Genomic DNA, 25,300 nt, shown 5'->3' with positions numbered 1-25,300 from the left:
TAGTAATGTTTCACTGATCCATGTTGACAACTGAATGAACCAGGGTGAGAATACTTATCATTCTTTAGAACACCCAAATACTTGTACCAAGAGCATGTCATAAAGAATCTGCTTGAATGAACATACTGATCAAATTTAAGGTGTGAAATAACTGTCATGGTACCCCATGCAGTGCCTCAAGGTAAAAAAGCTTTACTTTGTTCCTTCAAATGTTTTCAAGAAAGAAACTAAAATTTGCTAAAATGTACCAAAGTTGGAGTTAGTGATTGGAAAAGGGTGTTATAGATGGATAACTCCGAGTTTGAAGTAGTTGGTTCAAACAAAGCGTAGGTTGTACATCTGACATAAGAAAGGTGAAAGATACTTACCTCAATGCATAACACCTACCACTGAGAAGTGGAAAAGTAGTGTGATGGTTTGAGAGTGTTTTTCTGCTGAGACAACACAAGATATTTACAACAGAATTTGAATAATGGACCAGCACAACTATCATCAGATACTGATCTATGGTGGTACACCCAGTGGTTTGTGTATTATAAGTAAAGAATTCTACTAACTAGAAGATGATGACCAAACATTTATCCAGCCTTACTTTGATAAGAAAGAAGCTGCTGGAGTCTTTCAAATTATGCAGTAGCCCTCCATCTTAACCCAATTCAGTAGATCTAAGATTTGATAGATGAGAAACTTGACAAATTAAAAGTTACTTTCAAAGAAACTTTATGAAAGTGTATTAGAAACATTTGGAGTAAAATACCAATGGATACCTTGATTAATTATGTTGCAACATGACTGAAAGAGTGTCTTCACTTTTTAAGCAAAATGTGGACAAACAAAGTATCAACTGTTTTCTGAACCCAAACACTTACACTAAGTTTCTGTTGTACTAAATATCAAGATTTACCTTCCAATATTCTTTGAAAGTAGCCTGAAATATAGTTTTTGACTTTGTCCTAACACTTTTGCACAGTACTGTAAATTACCAGTTATTAATTATTAACTAGTTTTTATGTTTTGGCTTGTAATCTTCTTCTGTCTTCAAGAAAGTCCCTGTTTGTTTTCACTTGGTCCATGGTTTCTTTGATAGTGAGACAGGTATGCTGTCCACTCATTCTAAACTCTTCAACCAACTAATTATTTGAAAACTTTTAAAAAAGATATCCAAGTTCTGCTGGCTTTTTTACTAGACAGATTCAGTTAGGTGCGAATTAGGAAAATTCTTTTAATTGTTTTATTTTCCATTTCATCATACAATCTTCTTATAGACTATTGTAAATACACTGATATTACCGAGTCTTGTGTGAATTCTAAATATTTTTTTGTTACTACAGTATATTCTATGCAATGTTTTTGTTTTACATTGTATGTAGATATGATTTATTGGAGTCCAAATTCACAAGTGATGTTGTATGTGATGTTTTTGTTTTACATTGTGCATAGATGTGATTTGTTGGAGTCCAAATTAACAAGAGATGTATGTAACGTTTTTGTTTTACAATGTGTGTAGGTGTGATTTGTTGGAGTTCAAATTCACATGTGATGTTGAATGTAACATTTTTGTCTTTCATTGTGTGTAGATGTGGTTTGTTGGGGTCCAAATTCACAAGTGTTGTTGTATGTAATGCTTTTGTTTTCAACTTAACAGGAAGTTGAACACAGAAAAATATGACCAGTCAAGGAGTATGAAATCTAACTTAAAATCTGGTAACCAAACTTAATTTTTGGTTTGTAACATAATGTGAAAGTAAAAAGTAAGCTCCTAACTTGTACATATTCATTGTTCTCCAAGGACCCCTCCCCTGACTGAAGAAGGTACATCAATGACATATGTTTCCTTCCAATCATCTTCCAATGCCAAGCCATTTCTTTAAGTACAGTAACCTTCACCACATGACAGGTACATTCTCTTAAGTCTGTACTTGTGCTCTCTTCATCATCCTCTTCTTCATCTTCCCTAAAATAAAATATATATATAATATTTAATCTTACTGTTCATAGATCAGGAACATTCCTGTTGATAGAACTAAATCATTTTAACACAAAAACTGTTTCAGTTTTACAGTATATCAGTGAAACAAAACATAAATTAACCATGGCCAAATATTATATTGCTGATGTAAAACAGATTACTTATATATATAAAGCTGTATGCAAAACAACTAAAAAAGAAATCTATATTATTTTAACTTAACTAAAAGTGGAAAGGTAATGCCAGATTGTAGTAAATGGAATTTTGAATAGCTAATAGTTGTGGTAGCACAACTGTCCTGGTTCATTTATGGTGTAATACTTTATAGCACAACTGTCATGGTTCATTTATGGTGTACTACTTTATTGTTGCACAACTGTCCTTGTTTGTTTATGGTATACTACTTTATGGTAGCATAACTGTCATGGTTCATTTATGGTGTACTAGTTTATGTTAGCATAACTGTCCTGGATGGTTTATGGTGTACTACTTTATGATAGCACAATTGTCTTGGATGGTTTATGGTGTACTACTTTAGGGTAGCACAACTGTCCTGGATGGTTTATGATGTACTACTTTATGGTAGCACAATTGTCCTGGATGGTTTATGGTGTACTGCTTTTAGGGTCTGTTGCTATCCTAACCACTGTTTTGTGTGTGTTTTTTTTAATATTATTTTATTTGGCTTTATATCATGTAACAGATAGTTACTGCAGGATATTTTTTTATTCAAAGTGTGACCAAATACACCTCCAACCACCAGTTGATTTTCAGAAACATTTACAAATATAATCATTGTTTTATAAGCAGGAAAAGTACTTGCCTATTGGCAATAACTCTAGTAGAATCCCAATAGTTAGAGAAAATGTGTAGTTAATTTGTAAGTCACCTTCAAACCCAGCTTGCAACAACAATAGTCAGCACCAAGATTAGAACTAGTAACAGCAATAAATGTGAAACATGTATTGTCCACTAAATCCAAGTTAGCATAATGTTATATAATTTAGGGACAACAAAGGATCTACTGGTCCATCTTGGCTGTCTCATCCTCAAAACTAAACTGAAACTGTTAAATAAATAAAAACTAAAACAAAATAAAAATCTTAAACTCAGCACTTATCATTCATGTTTATATATATAGTTATCAAGCTTTCACTTAAGCTCACTTAAATTTACTGCCACCACAACTTCTGAAGGCAGCCCATTCCTCTAGTCCTAATATTCTCACTGTTAAGTATAAAAATATTGATACATCAACCCTATCAATTAAGTTTACACACTACAATCAGATTTCCTTCAACTCTTCCTTTTTAAAGAGAAAAGTAGTTGAGAGATTTCAGTCTCTCCTTGTATTACAAACCCTCCATCCTATGTACAATTCTAGTAACCCTTTCTAAGAATTCAATGTATTTCCTCAGGTATGGAGCCCAAGTCTGAATGCAATATTCTAAATGTAGTCTAATCAGTAACCTCCACAATGAAATTATAACTTGTTTGGACTTGTATTCAGTATTTCTATAGATACAACCTAAAATCCTCTGTTCCAACACAAGCTACAATACACAGCTTGGACAGCTTTATAGACTGATCAACCATTACACCAAGAACTCTTTCTTTTATGATACTGTTAAGGTTATTCCCATCCAAATTCTGATAACCCACATGAATTATGTCACATTTATTATAATTAAAACCCTTTTGTCATTCACTTATCCAACCCACTAAATGAACTAAATCCTCTTGTAAAGAAGTAGCATCCTCTTCACAGCTAGCAACAATCAAAACTTTAGTATCATTTGGAAATTTAAATAATTTATTGATCATTTCTTCATCTATCTTATTAATGTAAGTAAAAAGGAGAAAAGGTCCTAAGACTCAGCCATGAGGTACCTCACTTGTAACATTAATGCAGTGTTTGACTGATTTTCATGTGTAACAATCTTCTGGTTTCTTCTATCCAGATAGAATACTTATCAAATACCTTTAGAAATAACTTACTTTACATGTCACCTTGAGAAATACTTTGTAAAAATCCAAAGACGTAACTCACAATACATTTGCAGTATTAAATTTTTATTTGTCAAGTTTATATAAAAACATATATTAGTGTATAAATATATAAAGATCAGATTTATACACATACTTGTATACCTTCTCTTTACTTGCTGAGTAAAAAAATCAAACTCTATTAAAATACACAGTATTTTATCAAAGAGGTCACTAACCAGATATTAGTAAAATAATTTTATGATTTATTTCTCAACTATTCTTCCTAATTCTTTATATATCATAATGAATATATAAAAAAGTCTAAAAGATATAACCTTACATACACTGAAAGAGACATAATCTAAGGACAGACATCATTTATTTATTTTCAACATACCATTCTTGCTGATTTTGAACAATGTCAGACTTTGCTGAAAGTTTCTGGGAGTCTCGCATCTCAGCTAAAACATTACGTCGCCGACACATGAAACAATTCATTCCAATAGTACCGAGTTTCTCTACTATCTCTAAGTGAAGCTTGGCTCGAAGATCTTTGGTCAAAGAGTGATAAATGGTGTCTTGAACAACAGCAGAATAAAACATGAGGTTTCTACACCATCCTATTTGGGGATCTTCTGGAAATTGTTCACAAGTACATTTTGTCAGCTCCCCAACAAAAGTAAAACAGTCACCTTTCACATTCACCTTATTTATGCCACACTGTAGTATGTGATGGTCTATAAAAAGCTGGAGGATGCTGGCAACCTGCAGTAAAAATAACCTACAATATTTGCAGCATTATTATACTACACTGTAAACAAGGTACTGAACATCTGTAATACTATACTACATGTAAAGGTATTGAACATTTGTAATACTATACTACATGTACAAGGTACTGAACATTTGTAATACTATACTACACCGTAAACAAGGTATTGAACATCTGTAATAGTATACTACATGTACAAGGTACTGGACATCTGTTCAAGGTACTGACATCTGTAATAGTATACTACATGTACAAGATACTGGACATCTGTAATAGTATACTGCATGTACAAGGTACTGAACATCTGTAATACTATACTAAGTTTCTGTAGTGCTATATATAACCTAACATGTAAAGGACATTTGTTATACTGTAACATACACATACAGAATCAGCTGATCTGGACTAATAGCTATTGGATAAAGTCAAATGTGTGCAAATATAATTAATTCATAGAATGTATCTGAAGGGTTATAATGTTTGCTTCTAGTGAGTAAACAGAAAAGTAATTAATATTACATTTATGAACAAAGCATATGCATGAAACAGTATAATGATGTATATACCTCTTTCTTTGATACATCACTACAGATATCCTCCAGAATCTGACGCTCAATGTGCATACCAAACACTGACGATTTTTTCAAAACTAGCATCTGTGTAGGATTCAAGTTGTTCATCCGCTGTAGCACCATGTCTAATACAGATAGGAAATCAGATGAGAATACAATGTTATAACACCATGTCTAATACCAGTAGGAAATCAGATAAGAATAGAATATTGTAAAACCATTCCTGATACAGACAGGAATTCTGATATGAACAGAATGTTGTAACACCATGTCTAAACTGGTAGGAAATGAAATGAGAATAGAATGTTGTAACACCATGTCTTAGTTAATCTAAAACCTTTGTTTCAAACCACTGTCACATAGGATATCATATAACTAACATCCAATACATATCTTGGATAACTCCAAGCCTTAGTTACATGATAATTTAGATGCTACTGTTCTGAAACAAAGTGTTCACTATCTTTCTGATGTAACCATAAGCAGAGTCAAACTTTGGCAGAAGGTACCTTTAAAACATTTTAAAAAACTATATACACATTATGTCAAAATAACATATCATTTATTAAGTTTACTACAAGTTATCAAGTATAATACATGCCAGTGAGAATGGTATATATTTTTCAATAGCTTAGGTACAATAATAAGTTTAGTTTTCAATCCTAAGGCTTTTTCAAAAAAATGAAAATTTATCAGATGTAAAAACATATAGCTTGCTATTTTATAACCATGTAACAATTTAACATGACTAACTCTTTACCTTGAGTTGAAAGAGGAATATTGACTGATGTCAGACTCTTTCCAGGGGTGATATCACAAACTTTCTGAAACAAATTGAAAGCAAAAAAATATTGTAAATAAACCTTTTTATTTAAATATAATAAATTTAAATGACAACCATAATTGGTAATTTTAAAAGATGCATTAGAATAAAAATATCAAAAACCTTGGAAAGATTTTACACACTATGATATAAAATAAAAATATCAAAAACCTTGGAAAAATTTTACACACTATGATATAAAATAAAAATATCAAAAACCTTGAAAAGATTTTACACACTATGATATAAAATAAAAATATCAAAAACCTTGAAAGATTTTACACACTGTGATATAAAATAAAAATATCAAAAACCTTGGAAAAATTTTACACACTATGATATAAAATAAAAATATCAAAAACCTTGGAAAGATTTTACACACTATGATATAAAATAAAAATAAAAATATAAAAAAACTTGGAAAGATTTTACACACTATGATATTGCCCCTGGAAACAGATGATTTCAACAAAATAAAAATCACCAAAGAGAAACATATCACACTAAAGTAAAAATCATGAAATCTGGTGAGAGTTTAAACATTATTTTACAAAACATTATTTCCCATGTATAAGACTGATGTGTATCTCACAGAGCCATAGGCAATATATTTAGTACCAATACAAGCAGAGCAATATGTCAGTTCATTGTTACCATGGAAACATATCACATTTATTTCTGAAGAAATATTTTAATATACAGCAAGATATTTAAGCAAAACAAAGTCAATGTAATGTTATATAAGAGTACTCTCTGATAAAAAAAAAGTTTTTACAGTGTAGCAAATCATGTCTTTTGGTATCATTAACAACATAATAACAAGAGTTTTAAGTTGAAGTAGACTTACAAACACAAGTTAAACATTCACATCTCATAAACCAGTAGCCATAAGAAAGATGACAAGAAACTGGAATCACAGCAATTCGCTTTGACCACATTTCTGTCAATTCCATTTGAACACACTTCTGTCAATTTCCATTGTGATATGCAGATGTGTCATATGTTTTCTACCTACTTTAAAATTATAGAAATTTTAAAATTTGTATTTGTAAGCAGTTTCAGCATAAACATATGGAAGAGAAATTCAGTGAGACTGTCTGGTTCTAGTTCCTTTGTTTCATTGTTCTCTACAATGGATAATGTAGATTCTGCCTATATAGAATATAGATTGAGAGGATCAACGACTGTAATATCCTATGGCAACTAAATTGACGTTGTTTAAGTGTTAAGAGAGAGCCATGAGGTGACTCTCAACTGGACAAGGGATCAAGCCAACTTGCTAAATTAAGCTACCCTTTCTTGGTTCATCAAGAGGTCACCAAGTAACAATTTACTTATGAATCATGTGTTATATCTACAGAACTCAATCCCAAGAGACTGAAAGCATGAGTATGAAAACAAATGACTAGAAACCTTACTCAATACTGCCTGTACAAGTACAAATCTGTGTTTTATTTTTTGTATAACAATAAAGACCATATTCATTTTTGTTTAGAATTCATATACACACAAACTTGGAAAACTTATTTTAGTTATCTGATTCAGAATACTGTCATCATTGTCTGTGTAAATATGGTGTGTGGTTTAACACTGAACTTATTGTCCTTCACAGGTGAAAGCTTGGTAAAGTGGAAGACGGAATGTCATACGGTGGAAAACAACTATGGTCACTAGAACGAGAATAATTAATAATAAAAAAAATATAAGGACTTCAGACAATTCTCTCCCCCCTGGTAAGTTGCCAAGTTAGCAACCATATAAGACAATGTTCTTATTAAATGTAATTAAATATAAATATACTTACTAAATGTTATGTCATTAAAGTAAACATAATCAACTATATTTAAGGGACTTTGAGCACTATGTCTGCAAGATAAAATCAAGAATGTTATGATGACAAAAACAATATATTTTAAACTCATATTGGTAATGGTTTCAACCACATTGTTTAAAATTGACAAAAGAATATAATATTCACTGGTGAAACACAAGTTACTTCATTGTCAACTAACAGCACTTAGATATTCCATGTTATGAGATAAACTGTTAAATCCTAGTGAGAATAATGTAGTAAATAAGTGAATACAGTTTTAGGAATATTTTCTTGAAATATAGTTCATTTCCAAGACAACTTAATTCCTAGAATACCAAGAAAATAAAAGACATGTATTGATATGTGAAATACTAACTAAAGGATAACTTCAAGCTTTAGTTATGTGATACATTAGATGCCACTGCTTGGAAACAAATAATGTCCACTATCTCTTTGACATGTATTTGAATACTTGTATGACTGTAGACCGTGACGGTTTAAAAAGTTAGCTGGAGCTTTGACAACTTATTTTATGGTTGTAAAGATGATTAATTTTCTAAATAACTACACACTTGTGTTTTTTTTCAAAAGAATTATATTTAATAAATAACAAATGTTATTAGTGATACTTGCTTGTCTGAAATCAAGACAAGGCTACACAACGGACTATATGTATTCTACCAAAGGTATTAAAACCCAGTTTCTAGCACTGTAACTCCACAGACATACTGCTGTAAAATTGAGAGGTATTAGTTATGAGAATGTTTGTTACTAATTTTTATTACTGTGGTAATAATAACTTTCTTCACTAAAAGAATGGTTGATCCTAATGAGTGATAGAAAACATCATTATCATAAAGTTAAATAAATTAACCTCACAGAAATTAAACAAGCTGAATTTTGTTGGAAATCAAATTATGTTTCAGAAGAAGTTAAATCTGTTCAGACTGGTGACTACACATGGATCTAAACACATATAGTTAGAAGTGAAACCTTAACTGTGAAAGAAAAATCAGAACAATTAACATGTTTTGTTTTGACTACTCAAAAATGGGAAACAAATCCTTCTGAAAGTACTAACACTATTCATATTTTCTCTTTACTGTTTACCAACCACAAAAGTACCTCTTCTCTGTATGACAGTTTATTTACATAGAGATGAAATGTGTGTTTGTTTGCACCCTAACTCCTCCAAGCATATTTAGATAATCTCAACCAAACTTTGTATGTAAACACAATGAACTCTGGGGAATGTTCTAAAGGGGTAAAAATTGAAAACAAACCAATTTCTATGTTGTAAAGCATATTAATTAATTCCAGCCTACTGAGGAAATCTCAACTGATCTTGGAAGATTGAAGCTTCAGACAATGTTGAATATTCTAAAGGGATTCAAGGTCAAAGTACGAAAGTTACAAGACTGTTTCTTAAACAACCATGCTTTTCTCATGGTCAGTCATATGCAGCATATTTAAGGGTAGAATCACCTGAATAACTTTATTTGTTGTTAGACAAACTGGAAATGTTGTTTATAAAGAAGCTTTGTAACAATTTTGAGATAAAATTTATATTCAAGTTATTACTTTGAGATGTCCAACTGTTGTTAAACTTACATTGTTTTAATTAAATTTAAACATTCCTTGTCAGTTTACAGGTATTTCATACTCAAGATGACACCATTTGCAGTTCAATGATCTTGTGAAACAGTCTCTGCTAACTAGCAAATGCCATGGGGAATAACACACATAACCTAGTATGGATTTACCAGGTGTGGAACTAAAACTTTCAAAACATTTACTAGATGAAAGAAACAGATTATCAGGGAACAAGAAATGTGGTATCTATGTACTACATTACTACACTGTTGAAACTGCTCGAAATTACAACTGTTATTAACATATAAACAATGGTTTTCACCTTCATGCTCAATTCTGAAGACAGCTGCATTTCTTGTCCTAACTCTCCACTGGAACTAACTTTCAGGAATTTTCTTTTTAAATAAATAAACTCTGAACATAAGCGGTCCTGTGGAATGTTTTCTGTTCTAACCAGCTGAATAACACTGTCCTCTTTCAGGAAAAGTAAAAGTTCTTCTAACCATGAAGGGTTGCCTTTTCTATGCTTAATCAACAACCTGAATACAAGATAAAATATATCATTTAATCCTACTAGATAGCTTTAGTCACTCTGTTAAACACTAGCTTTAAATTAACAAAATTATTCTCCAAACTGTAAATCAAATTGTTTTTAACAGTTGTCCTTTGAAATTAACTTGAATGCTATATGAATCTGAAAGAACTATCCCAAAGTAATATAAAGATGGCAATATACTATAAAACATGAAAATATCAAGTTAAACCATATGAAAATATATTTAATTAAAAACCAATTATTAAAAACTTGTAACAGGTTTAGCAGAGTCTGTAGAGAAATATGGAAGATATTACAAAGAAAATCTGGACCTTGTTTGTCATGATATATTTTAACAAACTGATTACTTCCTGAACCATACTAATAATTTACTACTGCTTGTAAAAACAGTACTTCTCCAGTTCTTGATGGATTCCTATAACGTTCAATAACTGACAACATATTCCTGCTGTAAAGCTAGAATCAAGTGGCTGCAACTGAAGTATGTGACATTTCTGAGAGGAAGCATCATCTGGTGAAGGCAACTGGGCTAACAAAATGAGAGAATTCTGAACTGAAGCCTTTTCCAAGATTACATCCCGAGAAGAATCATCCATTAAATGAGCATCATCCACAACAATTAATGATGGCTTTTGGGAAAGACACTGAAAATTAGATAATCTAACTCACTTAAATGTTGACAGACAGTTATACATATGAACAATCATTCCAATAGTGATATAAATTAATATCTTTCAACGAAACTATATCATCGTCAGATAATCTGGTAAAGAAAGTATCATACTACCACAGTGCTCTCATGTTCCATATAACTGTGCCTGTTAAATTAATAATTTTGAAGTAATTTGACACCTGAATGACACTTACTTGGGTCTGCACAATTATTATTTTTTCAGTTGTCTTTCACAAAAAACACAAAATTCAATTTCGTACTATAAAATCTACCTGTACAATAATTAAATATGAAGCTGAATTATTCCATCTTGCATTATTATTTTGTTTTTCACAATTATTTGAAATATAAGAGCACATGGAAAGTATCATACAGTAACAAAGTACACAAAAAATGTCAAATTATATAAAAAACACAACAATTAAACTAATACATGTTTAACCATTGTAATGTTGCTAGGAAACATATCAATGGTATGCGTCTTTAAAGATATATAGGTTAATGATCACTTTGTTTGAATGATACAAAAACATACCTTATAAAAATTAAAATTGATTTCTAAAAATTTTTCTGCATTTGAAAAACATTAATCAATTTGATCTTACCTTTTTAATCAATAGCACCAACAATATTTTGGTTAGGGAATTTCTTAGCTCTTCATTCATATGTCTCATGTCTTCATCAACTGGAAACTTGAAAAAAGAAAGTACACTTTGGTACTTATCAACAAGTTCATAGTATTAACATATCTATATACCTACACAGATTCTTCGTTCATTAAGCAACTAATGAAAAGTACAAATAGCATAAATTTATGTAAGTAAAATAAGTAAAACAGATAACCTGCTGTACAAAAATAAAATTACCATTGCTTATGAACATCTAATACACTAATTATGAAATCCACAGAAACTTTAATAATCTTCAACATATCAGTAGTTAATAAAATCAAATCACAAGACTACATTCACAATGATGGTCACACAAGAAAAGACTTAATGAAGTCAATAAAACTTAAGTCTACAATACTGATTTACACTGGAAAAAAACATATGAAAAAAAAATCAAAACCAATGATTACAACCATTTGTTCCATACAGGACATGCAGCACATTAATAAATTAATGATCAGAAGAAATATATTTTGATAGTTACTTAAAATAAAGTTATTTTAATTAAAGTGATTAAATGAGCCTAAATTTCACTGAAATACTTACTAACCCAAGGCAACATAAATAATAGTTTTACATTTTCTATACTGAAAATGTACTTTCCTCTCACAAGATTAGCTATTCTTGTTCAGTGCTGCCCTCTGTACGTGAACCTTTACTTCACAAACCTTCTGTTTTCCCTAATGCAAACTTTCAGTTCTACTATGTCTCTCATGCAGATCATCATGCCTCACTTCCTAACCAATAAGAGCATGACATACTACACTCCTCTAAAACATATAGACAATTACTTTTAAGTATGGAAGAAAGTGTTAGCACCTACCTGAAATACATTATCAGTGTAGGAAAATTATAACTTCTGATGCAGTACTAACCTCTACTTACAAAATTAGCTAGAATACCACACTGAAATGGAGAATGGACCTGTGTATAGAACACCTGAAAGATACCCCTGAGAGAATCAAATCTAAAGAGAAAAATTACACCACTTCTAAGCCAGGTATACTCTTCATCCAACTGTGGAATGTGTTAGGAAAAGTACTATGAAAAAGTGTTAGGACAAAGTCAAAAATTATACTTCAGGTTACTTTCAAAGAACAATAGAAGGTAAATCACAAATGAAACTAAGATGATGTGCTTGGGTTCAATAAACAGTTAATATTGTGTGTCCACATTTTGCTTTAAAAACTGCAGACAGTTTTCCAGACATTGTTGCAACATAATTAATTAAGGTATTTTACTGCTGATGTCTTTAATACATTTTCATAAAGTTTCTTTGAAAGTAACTTTTGATTTGTCAAGTTTCTCATCTATCAAATCCTAGATCTGCTGAACTTGGTTAAGATGGAGGGCTACTTCATCATTTGAATGACTCCAGCAGCTTCTTTCTTATCAAAGTAAGGCTGGATGAATGTTTGGTCACCACCTTCTAGTTAGTAGAATTCTTTACCAATAGTACACAAACCACTTGGTATACCTGATGATAGTTGTGCTGGTCCATTATTCAAATTCTGTTGTAAATATCTTGTGTTGTCTCAGCAGAAAAACACTTTCAAACCATCACACTACTTCTCCACTGCTTAATAGTAGGTGTTATGCATTGAGGTAAGTATCTTTCACCTTTCTTCTGTCAGATGTACAACCTATGCTTTGAACCAACTACTTCAAAATTCCAGTTTCTTTCTTAAAAACATTTGAAGGAACAAAGTAAAGCTTTTTTAACTGCTACACAACCAGATATTCCATTCTTGTTGAGTCTTTTTGATACTGTAGATCTGGACACTTTTCTGTCATTTGGTAAATAGCCATTTATCTCATGCTTCAGATCAGTAGCTGTCTTCCTTCTTTCCCATAGGCTACATAAAAGAAGATATTTAACAATGGTATCACTGAGTTTAGAGGTTCTGCCGCTTCCTTTCCTATTTTCAAATCCACTTGTCTTAGTCTCACGATCTAGGGTGTACTTGACAGTATTTGTGCAGTATTTCAAGTCTACAGTAATTTTTCAGAGAGTCCAACTAGAATCATGTAAAGCTTTTATGCAAATTCTCTGCTCTACTGACAATTCTCTATGTATTTTTAGGCTGTGACATGACAACAAAACCTAATATATTGTATTAAACACTGTTTTTATAAAAGTTTTTTGTGGAGTACTGTTAAATTGACTTCTTCTAGCATATAGCAGTACCATGTACTACCTCCTTGCTAGCTTATTTCTGTATAGTTAAGACACTGTATGGGGTGCATGGAGTTCAAACACCCATGCAAGGGTAGGATGAGGATCATACTATCTTCCTCTCAAACTCATGAATAGGGGATTAAGATCTCCATTGATTTCTGGGTATGACACAGGGATTATCTCTGATCTATCGATCCAGGACTTGACATCCAGTATCAGAATGATGTCTGTTGCATGGAATCAACTTCTCCAATAGAGGCACAGTCCAGGAAAATTGAAAAGCAATAACATCCCCATAAAAAGAGAATGAGGCAAAATCAAAGACAGGGCCATAACCATCCAATGTACTACCATTGTGATCCAAAACACAGACAGAGTAACTGATGGAGAAAGACAGACATCCTGAATTCATTTGAGAACTTATGGTGATTAGTTCAATATATTATCCAATACCTCTTTGTCGTGTAACCACCTCAACATGAGGGGAAGTTGAGGAATTGTAACTGAAGGTGTGAACTTGAATTTTTACAGCTCAACTCCAGTGTTAAAGTTAATGGGATCAGGAGGACACATCATCCAGAAGGTGACAGCTCAACTCTTATGGTTGTTTAAATGGTATCAGAAAGACACGTCATCCAGTCAATTTATGACTCAACTCCAGTGGTTGTGTAACTGGTATCAGGAGGCCATGTCAACCAGTAAAGTGAGAGCTCAAATCTTCTGGAACCCATGGATCAGCAGAATGCCATTGCCCTACGCTTGACTTAATGGCGATAGCCATCTTTACATGGAACAAAAGATATAAGATGCTAAAGCAAGCCCAAAGAAAAGGGACCAAAATTGGTAGACAATGCTTAGATGGACAATCCAAAGGCAAATAAAAAGCTAATGTGCTACTGGTATGTGTTGGTAAGCACTAGAAACATCCATTTATCATCATCCACAAGCAATCTTCCAATTTCAACAGGGGGTAAGAGTGGAAAGTTTGCAGTACGTGTAAAAGAAAGGTTTGCATATAGATAGCAGAACTGAACAAGAATAGCTAATCTTGTGATCAGAAAAAACATCTGAGGTTAGGTATATTTATCACTATCATGGTTAGCATTCTATATGATCACTTAGGTGTAATTATTATCTTTTGATTTATTATTAAATACTAATTATTAACTAATTTGTATTCTATACTGTGGTCTCAGATCAATTTTTAGTCTAATGGTTTACTGACTGAATTGATAACCCTTACTAAGTAAGCATTTCAATTGTTATTTATTTCTTGTAATAGGTTTACTGTTCATTAACAGAGCTCACTAGACAAAGTATGTTATATAATGCAAACCTATAATTGAAACCCAATTTATAATCTTTATTGACTATATCATAGCAAACCAGTGATATAACACAGTGGCTATTAAAAAACCTGTGGAAAACTAGAACAGGACAGTTCTTTTGTGTATGAATACAAAGCATATGAAGAGCCTTCTACACAGGCAGGTAATGGTCCTGATGAACAGTACAGTAAGTTCATTATAGATTTCAACCTTGTTATTGGTTAAATTTTAACCTAATGTGGTATGAAAGCTTCCTTTACATGAATACTTTAACAGGTTTTAAATTATGGCTTCTTAATTTAAAGCTATTTATTCCATGTGTGTAAAAATTGAAATTGCTAAGTTTAAATTTAAATTTTACAATTTTTGAAATTCAAGTTTAAATATATTTAATTCTGAAACTAATAAGCAACAATAAAATTCTGTTAATTTTATGTTTATAAACAATTTTTAATATATCTGGTCTTGTAAAACCAAGTTAACTGTAGAGTTAATCTTTTGAACATACCTTGTTTTTATGTGTGCTGCAGATTTTACATCAGAGGAGCATGATTTATATATCTGTAATGTCAAACATGAAAAGGAAAATGTGGTTTCTTTATGTGTTACTATTATTACATTATACAAAGATATATATTTTTACTACATTTCAAAACCCATAAGATGGTTCAACCTACCTTGAAGTGGAACAACCCATTCAGTAAAGCAAGAGGGTAGTTTGTAGTAACATCATAAAGAATATTTTCAATATCCTTCTGCTTATCATCTACATTTGTAACTTTGTCAAAGTCCAACAAATGTGTTAGCAAAAAGGCAATAGTAGAGTAAGGTTCCTGTTTCATATTTTGAGTAGCCTTGCACGAGCACACTCTGAGAACCACAAGCAATATAATTATGTCACATATTACTGTTGGGGAAAAAACCATAATATTACACTTAGTGTAATTACAAAACAAAAGTTGTTTATATTTATACATTGAGCTTGACATAGTTATTTTCCTTTGTTTATATATTTTGATATAATTTCTTTCTCCACAGTAGTATGAATATTATATTTAAACAGTGTACAAATCCATAGTATTAATTTACAACCTCATCAAATTGAATCAACAGACTACTAACTAGATGCAACTGTGTCAAAATCCAAGTTTAACTACAGATTAGGTAGGCTACAGAGAAACAACAGACTTGATAGTCAAATAACCTTTATAAAAATCATACATATATGTATATCCTGTTACTTGAATAATTTACAGGAAACTCATTAAACTCATATTTTCAATTATTTGAAATAATTTCTAACCAGTGTGTTATTTGAAAAATTAATCATTATCAGACAAAGACAGGTATTACAGTCAGGTCATAAATAAGGATAATTTTACAAAACAAAAGCAAAACTTAAAGTAAAACCTCATTCCAATTCTCTTTGCTACTTGAATACTCCAATCTAACAAACGACTCTTGCCACTTCCTTCATCTCCTACAACAACAATAATGCTATTTTCCTGTTCATCATTCTCAAGTCTATTTATAATGATATTTTTGATAAACTGCCGTTCCTCTTTCAAGCCTAGTATTGGGTAAACAAAGCTTTTCACAGTTTTGGCTTCTTTCCTAAAATAAGATAAAAGAGTCAGCTTTCTTGACATTACTAGAAAAATAGTAAACATTTTCTGTGTTTTATATTGACACCTGTCTAAATTGTTCATCTTATATGTCAGATGTTAATGTCAATTTTCAATCTGGTAAGTCTCTACAGGGAGGCAGTAAAATCAAAACTAATGTTCACTTTTAATAAATAGATGTGCTATGACTTTATATCACTGAAACATGTTTTAACAAACATGTGCTATGACTTTATATCACTGAAACATGTTTTAATAAACAGATGTGCTATGACTTTATATCACTGAAACATGTTTTAATAAACAGATGTGCTGTGGCTTTATATCAATGAAACATGTTTTAACAAACATGTGCTATGACTTTATATCACTGAAACATGTTTTAATAAACAGATGTGCTATGACTTTATATCACTGAAACATGTTTAATAAACAGATGTGCTATGACTTTATATTACTAAAACATGATTTAACAATCAGATGTGCTGTGACTTTATATCACTGAAACATGTTTTAACAAACAAATGTGCTATGACTTTATATCACTGAAATACATTTTAACAAACAGATGAGCTACAACTTTACATCACTGAAACATGTTTTAACAAACAAACGTGCTATGACTTTATATCACTGAAAAGTTTTAACAAATATGAGCTATTGACTTTATATCACTGAAAAGTTTTAACAAACATGTGCTACAACTTTATATCACTGAAACATGTTTTAACAAACAAACGTGCTATGACTTTATATAACTGAAAAATTTTAACAAACATGAGCTATTGACTATATATCACTGAAACATGTTTTAACAAGCAGTTGTGCTACAATTTTATACCACTGAAACATGTTTTAACAAGCAGTTGTGCTACAATTTTATACCACTGAAACATATTTTAACAAACAGATGTGCTATGACTTTATATCGCTGAAACATGTTTTAACACACAGATGTGCTGTGACTTTATATCACTGAAACATGTTTTAACAAGCAGTTGTGCTACAATTTTATACCACTGAAACATATTTTAACAAACAGATGTGCTATGACTTTATATCGCTGAAACACGTTTTAACACACAGATGTGCTGTGACTTTATATCACTGAAACATGTTTTAACACACAGATGTGCTGTGACTTTATATCACTGAAACATATTTTAAAACAAAAACAGACCTTTTTTTGAAATGAACAATGGGGTTATCTTTATTGTAAAACAAACAATATTACTTAAGATAGGCATTTGAGCTTTAACAAAACACTGAGATATTCACTACATTTAAACATGAATAACACCTACAACTTGCTTACATTTGAAATAAGTGAAAAATCATTAATAATTTTTAATACGAAATATTACTGACTGGTGTCATACAACTATTATCTTTACATACATAGCTATGAAAAAAATCTCTAACACAAAATGCAATAGAACGACTGTGATCACCATGCATACTGAATATTTATCACAATTTTATTCACCTCAGAAACTAAAGAAATATAAGAATATTATGTTTTGTCAGAAACTCTATATTACTTTATATGTATACTAAACAAAAAAGAATGGTATCATTAGAAACACTAGTTTCACAGAAAGTATTCTTTTTGATACAAGTTAGGCCAACTAAAGAGATACCTTGGAAACTCTAGCTTCACAGAAAGTATTCTATTTTATACAAGTTAGACCAACTAAAGAGATACCTTGGAAACTCTAGCTTCACAGAAAGTATTCTATTTTATACAAGTTAGACCAACTAAAGAGATACCACTGGAAACACTAGCTTCACAGAAAGCATTTTATTTTATACAAATTAGGCCAACTAAACAGATACCATTGGAAACACTAGCTTCACAGAAAGCATTTTATTTTATACAAATTAGGCCAACTAAACAGATACCATTGGAAACACTAGCTTCACAGAAAGTATTCCATTTGATACAAGTTAGGCCAACTAAAGAGATACCAATGAAAACACTTGCTTCACAGAAAGTATTTTATTTTATACAAATTATGCCAACTAAAGAGATATCACTGGAAATACTAGCTTTACAGAAAGTATTCTAATTTATTCAAGTTAGACCAACTAAGCAGATACCACTGGAAACACTAGCTTCACAGAAAGTATTCCATTTGATACAATTTAGGTCAACTAAAGAGATACCATTGGAAAGACTAGCTTCACAGAATGCATTCTACTGTTTATCTAAAAAAAAAAAGATCTGTACTTTTTACTGGACTTTCTGAGATTCTCTGTATAGGACAAGTGTGTTTTTATATTGAATAGATCAGCTATATACTGCTTTCTCATTCTCACAAATCTCAATTATCTTTTTCTTCAGTAAGGTTTTCTTCTGATGTTTCTTGCCACGAGTGAAGGTAGACATTTATATTATAGTCACATTTTATAAAATTATGTACAATTTACAGCCTGTCCACTATTTCACTATATACAGTGATGTACCTGTCTATGAAACTTACTACCAAATTTATCTGGTTTAATTTTTCAGTATAAAAATCCTGTTTGTCTATATAACAATATAATGTCTTACCTCTGTCTACTGTCCCACTTGTACATGTAAACACTTCCTACATTAGATATTCCCTTCAATTCCTTTTCCTCCAGTTCTTGAAAGCTGCTTTCCCCTATATCCTTTCGTGACTTAAAGTAAGTGTCTTTATCACAGATTATATTGACGTGACTATAGTATACCATCAGCCGAGCTGCCAGGTTTACCTTACGACCAATCACTAAACATTAAAAATTGTAGAATACAGCATCAAACTCAATTAAATATTTTAGTTAGGTAAGAAAGAAGTCTTAGTTTATGTCAGAAAGGCTTTCTACATTTTAAATATTTTTCAAAAGAAATCCAATAAATTCATTTTTGTCTCTCTTCATTTTTAAGATATATTTATATGCTAATGTTTCACGTATTAAATCAGAATAACATTTCTCATAAACTTAAAACAACTTTAATATTCAAACAAGATAATATTTTACAAGCATACATATGTCAACATTAATTGAAACTTTATCTGCGCAGATGTAATTAACTCGAAAATTCTCCACGTTCTTATACATCCTTTAACAGCAACAGATAATAGCATTATCTAACCTGTGTATTCTTGTCGGTGTGGATGACCAACAATACCACACAAAGTATTTCCTGTTGTAACAGCAATCGATGAAGATCTGTATTATAAAACAGTGATCTTACTTTTCTAACAAATGAATATTATTATATTATATATATTATTCAATTCAGCAACTATTTATAGGAAAAAAATCTTTTAAGTGAGATACGGTTTACTACATATAGCAATTATCTTACCAGAAATAACAATTACTAACCAAGTACATCAACTCCTTCAGATAGTATTAACTACTTCTATCAACTCTATCAATCAGTGATAATTATTTCCAGTGCATCTAAATAATTTTACCAGTAATAACATCTACTAACTATGCACATCAACTCTTTTAAACAGTATAACAGCATCTATTATCTCCACCATATAGTGATAATTATCTCTAGAACTTCTAAATAATTATTTTACCAATAATAACATCTACTAACCATGTAAATCAAGTTCTTTAGACAGTACTAAGTGTGCCCACTAAGTAGATACTACTACTTGGAAGTTGATGGAAGAAATAATACTACCAGAAATATACAAGCTAATGATCAAAGAAGGATGTTTATTGCTTGTTATCAGTGTACAATTCCACAGATATTTCTCTGTTTCAAAACCTTCCTTCTCATGAGTTCTGAGCGTGATTAAACTTATAATAAAAATAAACATTCCTACTTATTTATTAATACAACCTACAGCTGTGTTAACATAAAATGGCAGATATATGGACGAATTACAACATTGCTAAATATGTACACATACATAGTAAACCTGTAATTTTTTGTGGTAAAAGTGAATCAGTGCAATCCTTTAAAATGAAAACACTGTGGTATATAATTAACCTTGTAATAGTGCCATCTATGTTTTCAGTGAGTGTTAAAACTATGTTAATTTTCAAACCTCAAAGGTTTATTCCTGAAACTGTAATCAAATCAACATGTTTAGTAGTATGAGCACAGCATAAAATCTATTACATCTATTATGCCATTCAATATAATGTTCACTTGAAGCTAAATATGAATATAATTGGACATTTCTGTGTGTTACTTTAGAGTATGCTGATAGTATCCAAGGCTACTCTACACTTCTGTCTCTTTCATACAATAATCTTTAGTTTTTTTACTTACACAGATAAATCCATCAGTGCTTTAGTCACTCTGGCAGCACACTGTAAAGCACTAGCACTATCATTTTTCTGTTTAAATCCTGGGAGCCCAAACACTGCTAGGAATGTGCAGCCCTAAAGAAATAAGAAAACATTGAAACATCAGACTATTTCTTCCTTTCTTTTATTAATTTCTGCTACTTGTTTTTTGACTTCAAAAGTTGCTCTTTATGAAATACAGAGTTTTACTGAGAATGTATAGCAAAAACAAACACCACTTTTCAACTAAACATCAATAATCTATATTAATAATACTTTATTTCCTAATGTAGAAACATGTAATAGAGTCCATGTACATATTAGATATACATATAATAGAGTCCACATTCAAATTAAGTATACACATAATAGAGTCCACATTCAAATTAAGTATACACATAATAGAGTCCACATACAAATTAACTATGTTACAAATAAATAAAAATAGGCAATACACTTTTAAATTAAAATCTTATTATAATTATATTTTTCTTCTTATTATAATAATAATGTAATTTATTTATCCTATAATTTCATACTTTTACTTATTATTCTTTTCTGTAAGTTTTAATTACTGTTTTCACAGTTTCCAAATTCATACTGGCTTTACCATTTTAGATAGCTATGTTTGGAATACACAGTTTGTAAAATACTGAATATTTAATGAAAAAACTGAGCTAACTGATAGAGTCCTCAAATACAAATTCAAGACTAGTAAAAAAAAAGACTATACTGAAAGTTTCATAAAATAAAATACAAGACTCTAGTAAAAAAAAAAGACTATACTGAAGGTTTCATAAAATAAAGTACATAATTTATTTTGTTTATAAAAAGAAAAATAATTTCTTAAATATTTTAGTTTTTTAAATCAGTAGTTCAGCCTCAAAGCATTATGTTTGACATTCTAAGTACTTTATTACACCATCACGATGTTGTCAGATGTTTGTATCTTATTTGGTCACTTCATTATATGCTTACACCCATTCTTTCAAAATGGCTAAATCTGTGTTTCTTTGTTGAGAGCTATCAGCATTAGCAATACATAATTTAGAAGTGATAGACCAGAGAGAGCTAATCAACACCACCCACTTTTTTAACCAACAAAAAGTGAGATTATGTTAGCATATTATAAAGTCCCACAACTGAAAGGTTAAGCATAATAAGTAATGGAAATTGAACCTACAGGTTCTGAGTTAAAATATATATATATAACCAGGCAGACAAATATGAGTGTTTATGTCAAATAAATTGAATTGTACATAAAATTAATTTTTGTGTAAAAATAACAACATTCCGATAATAATTGTTTTACTTACTGCTCCACATACAGGAATTTATTTGGCTTATTTCTTTCTTTCTTTATCTTGCCAGTTCTTGTTACACTATAAAACATGCTTATTACCCAATTTTTTTTAATTTCTACACATTTTGTACCAGCAACCATGGCATTAATTTAACATAACCAATGAAACACAGCTATCTTATAATTTATAAGAACCAATTTAATAATTGAACCTAAGGAAAATGTACACATCATCTACAACAAACCTGTTGATATATCCCTAAAAATTATATTTTGTTGTTACATTTTAGTGAATTAAGTTCACAAATAAATGTGTGTGAATTTCTGTTTTCCTCTAGATGCATAAAAATATTTGATCTAATAGCAAAATATATTTAGAACAATTTCAGATCATTACAAATCCCCATCTTTTTCTCACTTTATCAAAAGCTGCATATGCTGTTACTAAATAACTGTGTGGTTTGTACATCATATATTGCTGTGTAGTTTTGAATTATGAAGTAATGCAGTGAAGATTTTACCAGTTAAGGAACATGTATGAATCTGGAGTCTATTATCAAATTACAGAAAGTTCACATACCTTATCAAACATCACAGCTTTGTTCAAAACTCCTAAAAGACATACAAATAATTATATTAATATAAAAATATCTTGTTAAGGATAGTTAAGAACTGGTGAAAATGTATGTTAACACTGCTTGAGATTAACTGAATTTCCCAATAAAACATCCAATATTAATACTACTTATGACAGATGGTCAAAGTTATGATTTTCCTATATTGAAAATCATTTCCAATAGGTACTTACCAGTGCTAACATAAATAGCTATCATTGTCCACTGCTCTCCTCTGCATGCAGAAATTGTTTCACGCATGCCACAAGCTTTTTATCTCCCCTTAATTGGTATTGAATGATTTCAATGAACCTGTCATGCAAATCATTATGTGACAGTCCTTCAACAATAAGAGTGCAACACACTCTCATGATGTATGTGACTCCCTCTATTCAATTCTACTGAACTATCATTTTAAGTTCTTGCAGGAGATGGAAACACTGGTTTTAGTAGGCAGAAATGGTGGAGAGAGGTAAGTGTCTATCAAAAATTCATTTTCAGTATAAGAAGATTATAACTTCCAATACACTACATTACCTCCTTTCATGTCAATAGCTAGAATACCACATTGAATGGGTGGAGGGACCATTATGAGGAAAAGAAAGAAGAGTTCTTCCAAAGCATTTGAAGGACACTCTCTGTGATGAAACAGTCACATCTGATGTGAGTTATTGTACCACTTCTGCAGCAGGTATACTCTTTGCCCATTGTAGAAAAATGTTACGCATATGGGCAGAAAAACAGAAGAGCACATCCATGTGGGAGAGAACCAAGGTAGGATAGTGATCCAAATCACACAATATTTATGAAACTTTATCCCAGAAGATATAAAATTGGGTAAAATGAAAAAGATATGTCGCAGTTGTAGAGTGGCCAGGGTGTGATAGACAATACATGGCAAGTCAACAATATTCAAAGCCATGCCACTGGGAACCAACATGGTAAACCCAACTGGTGAGGGTGGAAGAAGAAAGAAAGGAATAAAGAGATAAGAACAGGCACCAAAGAAGGAAGCCATGTAGACAATATAACAGCAAATAGCACACACATGACATAGAAATCTTTACAGATCAGGCCAAGGATAAAGGTGGGAAATGGAAGGAAGGGAAATTGACAAAAAAGGGAGTTACCTTCATGACTCACTAAAGTTTTACAGAGGACAGAATGACCTGGATAAAGGCAAAGATATGTAAATTGATAAAGAGTATGTGAAATATCAAGGGCAAACAAGTCAGATCTACAATATCCACAGGCTAAGAGAAGAAAATAAATGTTAAAGGAAATACGAAATAAAAATTATGTAGAGATTAATTCAAATGGAGGCAAAATGAAGCAGTGAAAGGCCACATTAACATCCCAACCTGAAAGGACAGCCCATTATTGAAGGTAAATAATCCAAAAGGAGAGCACCAATAGGTATCATGAAAAAGAAATGTTGTAGGACAAGACTGCCCAAATAACCCCAAATCAAGGAAACAGAAAATCACTCACTGAACAGCCAAGTGAGGAAACCTGAAATATAAGGAACAGTGGGTTGTGCAGGAGAAAACCCTCAACCTGGACCAATGGCAGAAACTGTTTCATTTGCATTTATGAACTTCCATGGAGGAATGGCGGATTAAACAAGGCAGAAACGAAGCTGGTCATTGGAACAAGTATGGGTCTCCTCACTAATGACTGGATTGCAACCAAGCATGTAGATGAGTCCAGGAAGGGCTGCATGAAGCACTAGTAACTGAGGTTGACAAAAAATGGTAAAATCATAGGAAAGTATAATGAAAGTACAAGTTTGTGTTGAAGAACAATGGAAACCACAGCTAAGCCAGTCAGTAATGAGAAATCAGAAGGAACAAACATGAATTAGCATGGATGATCAAAATCATTTGTTGAAAAAGTCGAATACGAGGATAGACATATAAGTATTTGTTGATCCAGTCCTGACTAAAGCCACAGCAAGAAGATGAGGGACCAAAGACCAAAACAGAGGTAGTTTGTGGTTGAAGGATGTGACAAAAGCACTGATGTGAGGAGTAGCCCACTTAAAGCAAAACCACCGAAAAACAACAGGATCAAGAGACCACTCCACTGAATAAGCTTTGTCTGAACTGAAAAACTGATCTACATCAAGACTGAAAGCTTCTGAAACATAACATGAAATGATATGATGACATGAGTATCTAGCATGTGGGTCTAAAAAAGAAGATCCTACATATGAATACAGCAGATCAAGAACAGGTATTACCCTTTTGATTGAGATAAGCAACCACAGTAGAATTGCTGGAATAGATCATTACCAGAAGATTTCTGTCAAGGTGCAAAAATGAACCAAAGCACGATGTAGAGTGAGAAGTTCCAGGATATGATAAGACCTCTCAGCCACAGACCAATACCCTAAAGCTTCCTGTTGATTTACATACACACCCCCAATCCCTGAAGCAATGCATCCATGAAAAAATGTAAATATGGACAAGGAGGAGGAAACAGGACTCTTGACAATGTACAAGTCTTGTTTAACCATCAATGCAGATCATCGACA

At 31.4% G+C, this 25,300-nt stretch overlaps 1 protein-coding gene across 7 annotated transcripts in view; it reads right to left on the bottom strand.

The window, feature by feature from the left end:
- Positions 1 to 25,300, bottom strand: part of LOC143255083 (adenylate cyclase type 10-like) — a 62,347-nt gene that overhangs the window by 15,558 nt on the left and 21,489 nt on the right. For all 7 annotated transcript variants that reach the window (XR_013030437.1, XR_013030438.1, XM_076510182.1 and 4 more), the window contains 13 exons: positions 22,731 to 22,762; positions 20,831 to 20,943; positions 19,685 to 19,761; positions 19,118 to 19,316; positions 16,349 to 16,552; positions 15,616 to 15,808; positions 11,366 to 11,452; positions 10,481 to 10,731; positions 9,854 to 10,070; positions 6,063 to 6,126; positions 5,297 to 5,427; positions 4,356 to 4,723; positions 1,765 to 1,954 (listed from right to left, as the gene is read on the bottom strand). Coding sequence is in view for 5 of the 7 variants with exons in the window: in XM_076510182.1 (XP_076366297.1) it covers positions 1,765 to 1,954; positions 4,356 to 4,723; positions 5,297 to 5,427; positions 6,063 to 6,126; positions 9,854 to 10,070; positions 10,481 to 10,731; positions 11,366 to 11,452; positions 15,616 to 15,808; positions 16,349 to 16,552; positions 19,118 to 19,316; positions 19,685 to 19,761; positions 20,831 to 20,943; positions 22,731 to 22,762 (2,126 nt within the window). In the remaining 2 variants the exon portion in view is untranslated. The remainder of the gene's footprint in view (positions 1 to 1,764; positions 1,955 to 4,355; positions 4,724 to 5,296; positions 5,428 to 6,062; positions 6,127 to 9,853; positions 10,071 to 10,480; positions 10,732 to 11,365; positions 11,453 to 15,615; positions 15,809 to 16,348; positions 16,553 to 19,117; positions 19,317 to 19,684; positions 19,762 to 20,830; positions 20,944 to 22,730; positions 22,763 to 25,300) is intronic.

This window comes from Tachypleus tridentatus, chromosome 7 (assembly GCF_004210375.1).
Source record: "Tachypleus tridentatus isolate NWPU-2018 chromosome 7, ASM421037v1, whole genome shotgun sequence".
NCBI classification, from domain to species: domain Eukaryota; kingdom Metazoa; phylum Arthropoda; class Merostomata; order Xiphosura; family Limulidae; genus Tachypleus; species Tachypleus tridentatus.
The sequence above is the reverse complement of the archived record's forward strand: the minus strand, read 5'-3'. Positions and strand labels throughout refer to the sequence as shown.